At 34.4% G+C, this 13,868-nt stretch overlaps 1 protein-coding gene across 1 annotated transcript in view; it reads right to left on the reverse strand.

Moving 5' to 3' along the window:
• The window catches only part of RYR2 (ryanodine receptor 2), a 721,218-nt gene that overhangs the window by 353,396 nt on the left and 353,954 nt on the right, over positions 1 to 13,868 (reverse strand). The window contains exons 14-16 of the mRNA XM_060286446.1: positions 12,284 to 12,405; positions 3,183 to 3,366; positions 746 to 881 (exon numbers count right to left, since the gene is read on the reverse strand). Coding sequence (XP_060142429.1) covers positions 746 to 881; positions 3,183 to 3,366; positions 12,284 to 12,405 — 442 coding nt within the window. The remainder of the gene's footprint in view (positions 1 to 745; positions 882 to 3,182; positions 3,367 to 12,283; positions 12,406 to 13,868) is intronic.

Here is a 13,868-nt window from a genome sequence, read left to right on the forward strand (position 1 = left end):
GGAGGCTACCAATGTATGAGGTGTGTGATGCTGGGTTCAAAGAATGGGTGAAGTAACAGAATGTAGCATTTCAGCCCGGAGGCAACTACGAAAGAAACTTTGTTCCTCCATTTCCTGATGAGGAAACCAAGAGGAGGGTGTATCTGCAATAATCATGATGCTACGGCCTTCTATCAGCTCATCCAGAACTTTCCTTCCTATATCCAACAGTTCCAACTAAAGTTCCTTTTCTAAGACATATTTAAAAGGCAGAAACAACAAGAACAAAAACAGAAGTGGAAGAAGAAAGCATGACTGTATTAACGAGGGAGAAGATGACAACGTAAGTATCCAAAAGAAGTGGGCATATATGATAAGAAGAACAATAATATGCTAATGTTAAGCCTCTGACGTACATCATCACACTGAAGCCATCCAACAACCTTATGAATGTCTGCAAAGCGTGAACAGGAATGCATCATACCACTGCAATTTTTGCTGAGCATATGCCAAGTTACCTAGAAGTTGCAGATACAGATCTCCACCCTAGATGACTCGCCCCCTTTAACCAAAGGCAAAACTACTCCTCTGGTCACCTGTCACGCTCAGAGATGGGTTTAAATACTAAACATCATTGACTTCAGTGCAACTAAAGTAAAACTTGAAAGCCTCAATTAAGAAGCATGTTATAAAGCTGCTGTAACTGTTACACGATCATGTTAAATAGACATGTCGGGTGCCTTGAAAGCCCAATCATACTTCTTACCCAGCAACTCATACAGAGAATTCAGAATCGATTTCCAAGATTCCCCTGCTTCTCTCCCAGCGACATCCGCAAAGTGTGCAGCGCTGCTGTACACGTGCAGCCTGTCTATACACTCGAGCACAAGGTTGATCATTCCCTGGAAGGGTAGAAAAGTCCCCATCAGAAACTGCGATTCTGCTCACAGGGAAAAAAAAATGCTAAGTTTTTTTTTTTTAAAAAGCCTGGCACAAAGTCAGTCTGTTAATCATAAAGAACATTGAGCTCATTTACTCAAAGGACAGGAAGAAACACACTTGCATGTGAAATAAAATGTTCTTGAAATGATTCGAGTGGTTTTTACATCCTGAGTGCTATTCTCAAATAGAAGCAGAACAATATAAAAATATGTACTTCATACTTACATTTGCCAGGCTTAATAGTAGAATGATGAATCCATCGTAACAGTATTCTACCGTAAGTGAAAGGGTTCAGAGTGTGCCACCCCAAAATATGCCACTTTGGCATAAGGATTATTTTGGGCTGAAGGCAGTAGAGAAAAAGCGGACACGAAAAATTCCCTACCCTTCTCTGTTCCACCAGGAAGGGCAGGAGGATGCTTGAGATGATGTTTGATCTACACATCAAACTAGCCCTTACTGTCCACTAGTTTCTCCCATATATTTCCTTCCCACAATGTGTTGCCCCTCCAAGCTCAAAATTCCTTTCATCTTATCACTTCCCTACAAATTGATTATTCTTTGTGTTAAGATGCTATGTAAACCTGAGTTCTAACCACTTCTTGGAGTTACCCATCACTGAGTACTCCCATGTATACACACGGTGCACACATTAATAATCTATTTGTTGTTCTCTTGTACATCTGTCTTTGGTCGGTCTGAACTGCAGGGCCCCAACCAATGAACCTGAGTAGAGGAAAATGATTTTTTCCCCTACCCTGCAAAAGCGTAAGAGCAGATCCTTTCTTTTAGGGAGGACACCATCATCATCATCATCAATCATTCCTTTTTAACAGTAAACTGAAGATATACTAAATTAATAAAGAAAAGCTCATGAAAACGTATCTTTAAAGCAAATCAAAAATTCATTACAGAACTTTGTAAGAAGCTGTCTACTTTTCAAATTATGCTTTTACTTTTCAAATTATGCTTTCTAGATCAAGGTTGTCAAAATGACAAATTAAATTAACTTACTTCACACAAAGAATGTAAGAGGCATTATGACCCTAAGAACATTTCTAGGTTCCCATTCAGATTGTCTTATATGAGAAATTGAGAAAAACACTAATCCAAGTCAATATTTCAAAATTTCACAGCCCAATATTTCATTTTATTTTTCTAGATATTAAATAAGTGTAGTGTACCTAACAGTTTGGCATGTACAAAAAGAAATGATCCCAATAAACGATTCCATGTTGCTATTATAGGTTTATGTTGACATTTCCTGTGCTTTCATGCCATTGTGAGCTCTAGATAGGTCATTTCTTTTCTACACAGTGAAAAAAAATCCTCAAAAATTAACGTACGTTTCAACAGCTTTTGATGGAAAATTAGGAAACAGTTTTAAAACTAGAAGAACATAGATTTAGGAACTATGGGAACTCAACCATGTCCACTAACCTTTTTTCTTAAGTACTTTTTACAAAGATACTTTCACTCAGAAAAATGCATTAATCCACATACAGGGGGCACTGAGAAGAATGGGAAGACTTGCTGATCTGGCCTGATGTGCCAGCTCAACTCTGACATCCTCCCACGGAAATTCTTGAATACATGGTACTAGTTTGGACACTAGCATCAGGACCATTAGATGTGTCACTTGGTCCTTCTGTTATTCTGCCTATAAAATATGCACTTGAGCTCTTTTTAGCAGGGGAACTTCCGGAAAATAAAATCATACACAGAATCTTAACATATGCAAAAAGAAAAAATGGGGGTGTTCTGTCCAAGCAGGGAGTCTGCAGCCTGCCTCCCAGGTGGCCCTCTCCCAGGCAACTTCCATTCCCAACCCAAAGCTCCAGTGAATCCTGAAGCATTTCCAAGGAGCCCCAAGGAACCTGCTGAACACTTCGAAAACCCTTGTACTTTCCAAAGCCTGTATCCATTTAGACGCTTTTGAGAGTCTGTTTTTATATAACGAGCATGAAGCAAACTACTGTGCAACAATGATCAGAGTGGAAGCTGAGCAGAGAGTAAAATAAAACGTCTTTTGTCAGAGAAGCAAAGAGTGTCATCTTTTAAAATTAATACTTACTGAGAGAGAAATAAAAACTGTTGCAGGATTCCCCCAAGGCCTGGTTCCCTCGTTCCCTTGTACAGTAGTACACCTGCTCATGTATATCTCAAAATGCAGATGTCAAATAGATAGAGAATCTTCCCCACCAAGAAGTTGTTTCCCCAAGACAACGACAGAAAAGAAATGATCATTGGTAGAAACTCACCTCTTCCTGGAAGAGATTCTGCCGATTTTTTAGAGCTCGTAATCTGTTCTGCTTATCTTCATGCTCTAAGTGCTCATCTGGTGGGTGGAAGTAGCCAATCAGGTCCTGCAGACTTAGACTTACAGACTCTATAGGTAAGTCTACAGTGGAAGCCTTCGCTTTTTTGCTGAGAGCATCAAGGCCCCTAAAATAAATAACAAATGTTTCTCCACATCAGTGATTCACAATTTTGTTTTATTCTTTTTTAGTCTATAGATGATTGAAAGCTTTACTCTCTCTCCCTATATGCCTGTAAAAGGAACATATAAGAAAGGCCCTAATTTTCCTCAAACAAAAATAATGAATATATTCAAATGAGAAATGCTCTATTCCGTCAAGTATATATAATGCTACATTTAAAACATCAGTATCAAGAGAAACTCATCTAGAAGAAAATCTAAAGGATCTGGAGAACCAATGCCTACAAAACCAATGGTCTAAATACTTAGAAACCAACTGATTTTCATTTTACTATAAAACAGTATATACTTCACCATTTGAGATGCAATTTCCTAGGCTCATAATTCTGACATTTACTTGTTCTGTTTTGTTTTGTTTTTGGCATAAACACCGTTAACTGCTATGCTATCACTGACACTCACTGCCATCCTGCCTAATTCCTGCCAATTTAAAGATATATCCCAATGATAATAATTTAGAAAATTCACTTATTAATCAGAAAACAATATATTAACGTGTTTTTCCATTGTCTGAAAGAGATGTATTTAAGAAGTAGATTAAGAAACAGCATCGAGTTGCATTTTCTAACCTTTAAAGAAAAGCATATGACTGGCATGTAAATGTGTTAATTTGTTGGTCTTCTGAGACTCTGAATTTTAAAACTCATAGCTTTGTATGTATCTGGAAAAAAACACTTTAAAGCATAATGTTTGTAAATCAAAATTATTCCAAAATAAAAAGCTCAGTAAAAAACTACCCAACAGATACCATAAAAGAATGGGAAAATGCCTATACTATAGTTGATATAGTAACATTCCTATTAGTCATGACAAAATTTGATGCATAAATATTATACTTCCTTTTCTGCCCTCTGCATTGGCAAAATTATATGGCAATATTTTATTCCAAGGAAATATTTCTTTCTAGTTATCTGACTGCATTACAATTTTTATTTTAAAAAACAATAAAAACCTTATAAATGAAAAATTAGCTTATCTTTGAACTTTATGATGCTATTAAAATATATCATTTACATAAATATTACTAATAATTTTGGAATATTATACTTCAGCTTTATAAACTGTTCAAATAGTAAAACTGCATGACTATCTTAAAGTTTCTACCTGTAATTCCAAATCAAGTACATCAATGAAATTCATCGATTACCTTTTCTTGCCATCTCTACAAGGCCTTCTATGCCCAAAAAGCAACAGAAAGGACTTGTCAGAAGAAAATTATTTCTCCCTTTCTAAAATGAATACTCATATGCAATGTAACATTGCTGTTCTAAACATTTTAACCCATTAATTCTAGTTGAATAATAAATATAACAAAGTCAAATTCAAATCCCATCATGCAAAAGTAAATAAAATTCAAAAGTAATTCAAATATAGTATCTACATTTTCAAACCTAAAGAGAAATAATAGCAAATGTCAGTTTTTAGGTTATTAGGTTGAATATATCTGCTATCAGAAATGTAACCATTCAATTGCTTTCCAGGAGAAGCCTCTTGTCAGAAAAATGCTATCCAAGACTCTTAAAAATGTTAATGATATTGCAGCCATATCTTTTTCAATCCGTCTCCCAGCATAATGGAAATTTTAAAAAATAAACAAATGGGACCTAATTAAACTCAAAACCTTTTGCACAGCTAAGGAAATCATAAACAAAATGAAAAGACAACCCACAGATTGGGAGAAAATATTTGTAAATGATATGACCGACAAGGGATTAGTCTCCAAAATTTACCAACAGCTCATGAGACTTAATATCGTCAAAGCAAACAACCCAATCAAAAAATGGGCAGAAGACCGAAATAGATATTTCTCCAAAGAAGACATACAGATGGCCAAGAGGCATACTGAAAAGATGTTCAATATTGCTAATTATTAGAGAAATGCAAGTCAAAACTACAATGAGATATCACCTCACACCGGCCAAAATGGCTATCATGAAAAAATCCACACACAATGAATGCTGGAAAGGGTGTGGAGAGAAGGGCACCCTCCTACACTGTTGGTGGGAATGTAAATTGGTACAGCCACTATGGAGAACAGTATGGAGGTTCCTTAAAAATCTAAAAGTAGAACTACCATATGACCCTGCAATCCCACTCCTGGGCATATATCTAGAGAAAAACATGGTCCAAAAGGATACATGCACCCCAGTGTTCATTGCAGCACAGTTTACAATAGCCAAGACATGGAGGCAACCTAAATGTCCATCGACAGAGGAATGGATAAAGAAGATGTGGTACATATATGCAATGGAATATTACTCAGCCATTAAAAAGAATGAAATAATGTCATTTCCAGCAACATGGATAGACCTAGAGATTGTCATACTGAGTGAAATAAGACAGAGAAAGAGAAATATATGATATCCCTTATATGTGGAATCTAAAAAAGAAATGATACAGATGAACTTATTTACAAAACAGAAACAGATTCACAGACTTAGAGAACGAACTTATGGTTACCAGAGGGGAAGGGATAGTTAGGGAGTTTGGGATTGACATGTACACACTGCTATATTTAAAACGGAAAACCAGCAAGGACCTACTGTACAGCACAGGGAACTCTGCTCAATGTTATGTGGCAGCCTGGATGGGAGGGGAGATTGAGGGAGAATGGATACATGTATATGTGTGGTTGGGTCACTTTGCTGTGCACCTGAAACTATCACAACATTGTTAATTGGCTATATTCCAATATAAAATAAAAAGTTTAAAAAAATGTTAATGATTCTAAGTTTTAGGACTCTCCAATAAAGAGACATTTTTCATCTTAATTTATCAAGGACAAAAAAATGAAAAAAAATAAGTAGGGGAAGTCAAAGGTGGTAGAAGCGTGCTATGTCACAACAAAACTTAAAGCCATGAATTCCAGCTCTACATTTTATAATCTGAAGATTAAATCACATTACAAACATACATTCCTCCCTTATCCCATTTACTTCAAGAATACATTTATTCACTAATGTGTGTAAAATGGATAACTAATAAGAACCTGCTGTATAAAAAATAAATTCAAAAACTAAAAAAAATTTTTTTAAAGAATACATTTATTAATATACCTGGAGGAAAAAAAGCTAGACCTTTTTTTTTTTTTAACAGTGCAGAAAAATAGAACCCTTTCCCCTATACATGAAAACAAATGCAAACACACACACACCCTCACACACACACCCCCACCACCACTACCCTAACCTTGGGGAGAGAGACCAGAAGGGTCACAGAAAATAAACTGCATAAGAAAAATACAAACGAACAAAAACAAAACCGATCTCAACTTCCACTCTAAGAAGTAGAAAAGAAAGGTCTGAGTTTACATTTTTTAAATGAGTCTCTTAATAGTATATAAATCTACATTAATAAAATGAATACCTAAAAAATTTTACTTTGAAGAATATATGGATATTTTAAAATAGTATAAAGATATTGAGGTTTTAAATACTTTTAGTGCTTTTATGAATGTGATAGAAGGATCAAACTATGTTACTTAAAATAACATACCCTTTACAATGTTCTGTAATTATGTAAAACTTTTCAAAGTTTCTAAGCTATATTAAAGAAGCTAGATTAAATTACATTAAGCTATATTAAAGCTATATAAATTCAGGAATTCAAATAATTCAGTAATATTAACAAGCACATAAGTAAAATCCATATATATAGAAATATATATATAAAAATGATGAATTAAATAATATAACCAGCGGGTGAGTATTCTAGAAAGAAAAGAGAAAAAAATAAAGCTAAATTAAAATTTAATTTTTGAAAAACTAATACATAATTAAGGTCAGTTAAATGTAAAAAAGAGAAACAGACTCATTATCTTCATCCATAGCATCTGTTACATGATCACAGGAAAGAGACACACTTTTAAAAGGAGATGCTGGATAACCAGGAAAAGATGGTAGTTTGATGATGGGCTTGTGATTAGAAATCTGAAGGAGAAAAAAAATACCAATATAGAACTAGCAAAGATTAGACTACATTTGCCAGGGGAAACATGGAATCGCATCTCAAAATACGAATTTCATGTGTCAACTACATCTGAGTTGCTTTCAGCCAAGATAAAGTGAAACAACCCCCCTCCCCCTCCAAAAAAAACACAAGACAAAATATTTGGAGAAGAACACATTTCAAGACACTGGACATCAAGAGATAAAGGACAGATATGGTAACAACCAAGGTGAGTCCTACAATGGCTCCACTTTGCTTTAGGAGAAGTTCTAGGCTATGACACAGGTATGGGAACCCAGGCGAGGCAAAGAAGACTCCCTGAGTTGAGGAGACATTGCTGAGAGTCTGGGAGACCAAGGTTGCTAGAGTTTGCAGGACACAGTACCAGAGAGGAGACCGCTACACAGGAGTGGACTCTAGAGAAATACAGAGGGTCCCCCTCAAATATTCAGCAGAAGGTTGATCAACACATACACGTGAGAAAACTACCCAGGGCAGGGAACAAAGCCTTCTGAAATAATTAGAGAAAATAGTAACCAATACTCACACGGGATGTGAAATGGTGCCTCTTCCCATCAGTCAGATTGGGAACCCTTGTAATTCATGGGGCATCACGTTGAGTAACCAGATGGTCTTGCCTCAAGAGTGGGGAATAATTACCCCTAGATTTAACACGGATCTGCACCCACCCCAAAAATCCTAAAAGCAAATTCCAGAAGAATCAAACTTAACCAAGTAACTTAACCGCCTCCCAGAAAAACTCAAAAATATTGACAGGAAGACAAAAATATCCAGTACCCAACAAATTTACAATGTCTGACAACTAAACAAAAATGACCAGATAGGTAAAGAAGAATAAAATATAATCATCAATAAGAAGAAAAATCAATGAACCAAAAGAAAAAAAAAAGTCAGCTTAGAATGTTAAACCCAGAAAAAAAATCACTTAAAATGAAGGTAAAATAGGACACTTTCAGATATACAGTCGCCAAAGTTTCCATCTCCAGGAGACCTACACCATAAGAAATGTTAAAAGAAGCACTTTGGGAATAAAGATAAACTACCCACAGGAAATGCAAATCCTCAAAAAAATAATAAAGATTAAAACACCTGAAATGGTAAATATATGCACAAAATATTAGGTGCATTTGTTATTATTTAAATCTCTTTGAAATCTAATTGACCTTAAATAAAAATGATAAAAATGTACTGTGGGGTTTATAACATCTATAAAAGCAAAACGTATGACAAAAAATCACAAAGACTGACCTGAAAGTAGGCTGTGGTAAGTTAAAGTTGTATGCTAAACATCTTAAGCAACAACTAAAATAACCAAAAAAGGAATTATAACTAACAAGCCAACAAAAAAAGAAGATGGAATTGCAGAAAATTCTCAACCCAAAAGAAGGTAGAAAAAGTAGGAAAAGGGACAAAGATGAGAAGGGACAAATACTGAACAAATAATAAGATGGCAGGCAAACTTATATATCAATAATCATATGAATATAAATGGACTAAACTTCACAATTAAAAGGTGGTGATTGCCAAATTGGATAAAAAATCAAAACCCAAGTACATACTGCCTAAAAGAAATGCTCTTTGACTCTAAAGACAATAGTAAGTCAAAAGTAAAAGTTTTTTTTTTAATATACAATGCTAACACCAAGGAAAACAAGAGAGCAGAAATGCTGTATTAACATTGTACAAAGTTGATGTCATAGCGAATATCACTAGGGATTTTAAACAGGCGATTTCATAATAAAGGGGTCAGTTTATTATATCCTAAATTTTTTGATGAATCTAATAACAGAGCTTCAAAATACATGAAGAAAAAAATGACAGAACTGCCAAGGAGAAACAGAAAAATCCAATTATAGTCAGATTTCAATACCCTTCTCTCAATAATGAATAAAACATACGGACTGAAAATCAGTAAGGAAGCAGAAGATCTAAACAACATTATCACCCGTCTAGATCAAATTGACATTCTTTAGCACTCCACCCAATGAAAGGAGAATGGGCACATGGAACATTTATTTTCCAGTGCACACAGAACATTTACCAAGATAGAACATATTCTGGTAGAGCAACTAACAGAAAACATTATGAAAATGTCTGAGAGGACTTGTAATTGAGTTGATTAGTATGACCTTGGCTATGAAGGTAACAGAAAAGGGACCGGTGCTTAGACTGAGTTGTAACACTGTTCCTGGTTCAGCGACAGAGTAAGGGCTATAATTTGTTCAGGCTGCCTCTGAGTAGCCATGCCTGTCTCTCCATGCAACCTACATACCTCCTCCTGTGCACCTTAAACCATCTCTAGATTACTTATAGGACACAATACAATGTAAATACTATGTAAATAGTGGTAAATACAATGGAAATGTTATGTATATAAACAGTTCCCAGAATGCAGCAAATTCAGGTTTTGCTTTTTGGATCTTCCTGGGCCATAAAACATGTCTCAATAAATTTAAAAGCATTCAGTTTTACAAAGTATATTCTCTGACCACAGTGATATTAAATTAGAAATCAGTAACAGAAAGATCCTTGGAGAACCCCAAATATTTGGAAACTGAACAACCTATTGGTCAAAGAAGCAATTAAAAGGGAAACTGAAACACAGCACAACGAAGAGTGAGAGATGCCACTAAGGACAGATATTTTAGCACTAAGTGACATAAGAAAGGTCTCAAATCAATGATGTCAGCCTTCATCCTCTGAAACCAAAAAAAAGAAGAGTAAATTTAGACCCAAGGCAAACAGAAAAAAAGATTAAAGATCAGAATGGGAATCAGATAATCTTTTTAAATGATCATCCCTCCCTCAGTATCTACTGGGGGTTGGCTCCAGGACCTCTCTCAGATATCAAAATCTGTGGATGCTCAAGTCCCTTATATAAAATGATGTAGTATTTACATATAACCTACACATACTCTCCTGTATACTTTATATCATCTCTCGCTAACCTACATAATACAATGTAAATGCTATGTAAATAGTTGTCATCATGGTTCAAATTCAAGTTTTGCTTTTTGAAACATTCTGGAATTTCTTTCCTAATATTTTTGATCCATGGTTGGTTGAAGCCACAGATGCAAACTCCTTGGATACAGAGAGCTAACTATAGCTAAATATAGGTTATATAACTAACCTGTTTTATCAAGATAAGTATAATAAATGAATTGCATTCAAATAACCCAAACAAAAACTGAATTTCAATATGAAGCAGCAAATATATAATTCAGGAAGTACTTTTACCACAGAATCCAAATTTCCCATGTTTGGTTCTCTATCTAATCAATTAAGCAAGTGTTAGATTCTAAAATTAAGCTTCCAAATCACAGACATTACTTTTTTTAAAAAAAAATATGATTGCTCTCGAGCAAAGAACAAATGTGCAAAAGCAAATCACATCCATGATGAATTATCGTATCTCGACCAACATACAAAATGCCATTTAAGACATACCGCCACTACATTAAGTCTAAACACGGATATAGTATCTTTCTGACAAAATATATTTTAAAACAAATAATCCGTTTTTTCTCTAGTATTAATTTAGCTCTTGCTTGCCAAATGGAATCTCCATAGTGCCTCTGAAAATACCACACAAGTCACAATGTAATAAAAATTTGTCTTTTTGTAGTTGAAGAAGTCAGTACTGATGTATATAATTACATAGAAAACAGACTATTTTAAGGATTTATGATTATTTTCCTCAATCCTTATAGAACTGATTAGGCTGTAGTCAGAAAGAACCATGGAAAGAACAAGGTGGAAAAAAATCTAAGTTGAACTGATCCTAAAATAAGTTATAATTTCAAAGTCAAAAATTTATTTATTACAAGAAGTACCATAAAAAATGATAAGAATCTGATGCTTACCCCATCTCTAAGCCTTACTCCCTCTAAAAAGGGTTAGGGTTTAGATGAGGCAGAGAGGTGAGATGAATACTAAGGATATGATGAAGCCGAATGCTGTGCACATTCTTTGATTTCATGAAAGCATGCACACAAATGCACACACACACAGTGGGATGGTTTATAAAAGAAGCAGAGAATAATTAAGTGAATATTTATATAATCTTGGGTGGCAAAGGTCTTTCATATGCTGATTTATAGAGCAAACTATGATGAAAAAACACTTTAAAATCTTTCCAAACCAGTAAGTTGAGAAAATATTTGCAATTTATATATGATTATAGGAAATTAGTATCGCTAACATAACAAAAGCTCATAACAGCCTAATAGAAATATTATCAAATAATACGGTAAATCACAAAGAAAAAAATAAATGAAGAAAATTGGTCAACACCCATTTTTCACAACTCTCACATAAATACAAATTTTTAAAATAATTATAAGTAAATATGTACCTACTATAAATAAATACATATACACATATACATCACTTTTTCCCATCAAATTGGTAAGCTTAAAGAGATACAAAATACCTATCACCAACCAGAGTATATATTGGTATATGTTCCCAGAGAACACAATGGACACAAGTTTGATTTAGTTTTGTAGATATGCAATTGTTTCCATTATTAAGGTGGGAAAGGTTACTTATTGCAAGAATCATTTTTTTGAGTTCAAAACTCACGAAGTAGGTAGGCTCTACTACCTCCAGTGTGAAAGGGCTAGCATAGGGATATGTTATAGAATAATTCTGACATACAGCTATCAATTATAAGTTACACATATAATTTTTAAAACCAGTCTTTTTTAAAAAATTCATTTCAAAGAAAGACATAAAATCATCTAACTAGCATTTTCTAACGGGCTCTGCAGAACTGCCAAATTGTATGAGATTTACCACCACAGTATATTTTAGAATTGTTTACTTGTAAATCTGATAAGAAAATTAAAATAAAATATTAAACCACCACCACAACAAAGGACAATGTACCTAATAAATCTATTGAAAAGGAAGACTGTGCTCCGGATGACACGTGCTGTCCGTGATTCTTCATGCTGAGATCTGGACAAATTCAGGCCGTCATCCATGTGACCTTCATGATGCATAATAGCCTGCACGAAAGCAGAAATAACACCATTACCGCCAATACCTCCTTTTCAGATGGGTGTTAAGAAGTAGGCAACTCAAAAAGGTGAGCCATGACAGTAAACAGAGTCAAAAGACAGGGGAAGGGAACTGTAAGCTGTCAGATTCAGGTGAAATAATATGCACAGGTCCCTGTACAAATTAGTCATTCAATATATTTATTCAGCTATTGTTTGAAAGATGAATCAGTTGTTGTTTTAAAGAACCAATCAATAAATATATTGATTTGAAAAACAATCACTAGAATGTTTTCACCTATCTGTGTTCAATGATTCATCCACAGTCTAAGCAAACTCTGAACAAAGAAGCAAAGGAAAACATTACATGGGATACCAGTTATTCGGTAGTTCTGAACATAGCTGGGTTCATTAATAAGTACTGAGCAATGCTTCTAAGGCACCTCAGTTCTTTAAAAAAAAATGTGTTTTTATTTTATGAGTTCTTTTGTTAGCTTTATCTTTTTGAACATTCTAAGAAAGAACAACATGAAGAGATAAGTGCAAAATATTAAGTGAACAGCGGAATCAATTTCACAAAGTGAACAAACCACGTAACTAACACCCAGATCAAGAAAGAATAATATGGCACCTTAAAACCTGCCCTGGAGCTCCCTTCCTGCCCCATCCACCACAATGTTCCCCATCTTCATGACTTTCAACAGCAAAGGTCACTTGTGTACTATATGTAAATGGAACCATTTGTGCCTAACTTCCTTCACTCAACACGAACAGCAAGATGTTTCTAGGACATTTAATCAGGTATACTGAACTAAAATTAGCAACTAGAACTAAAATCATAAACTACCTAGAAAGCAATGTAAAGAGGAACTCCTAATACCAAAATCAATGAGACAGATACGTCTGTATTCAAAGTCAATTTTGTAGCCTTAAATGCCTTCATTGACAAAGAAAAAAATGACTAAAGTGAAGGAACGTATTACTCACTTTAAGACTCTAAAAAAGAAAAACAAATTGAATAGAAAAGGGGAATTAATGAAGATAAAAAGAGAATTTAATGAACTAGAAATCAAATAAAATACGAGAAAAGGATGAATAAACACGAAATGTTTATTTTTTGAGAAGATAAATAAAATAGTTAAACCTCTCACAAACCAGGCTAAGGATAAAATGGAAAGAAAAAAACAGGGAGAAAAGAATGTAAGATACAAAAGAAGACATTAAAATTATAAAATGATAATAAGACAATGCTATATGGAACTTAATGGCCAAAAATTTTTTTAATTTAAGAACAAAACTGACTACTCCAGAGGACAAGGATGGCTTCCCAGCAAGTTAAAAATCATCGAAAGCAATCCGCCCAACGAAGTAGAAAATTTGAGGATACCAATTTATTAAACAGAGATTGGAAAGGAAATTTAAGATCCAATTTTTAAAAGATTATAGGACTAGACAGTTTTACAAGTGAGCTC

The sequence above is a fragment of the Globicephala melas genome, chromosome 16 (genome assembly GCF_963455315.2).
Source record: "Globicephala melas chromosome 16, mGloMel1.2, whole genome shotgun sequence".
Taxonomy (NCBI): Eukaryota; Metazoa; Chordata; class Mammalia; order Artiodactyla; family Delphinidae; genus Globicephala; species Globicephala melas.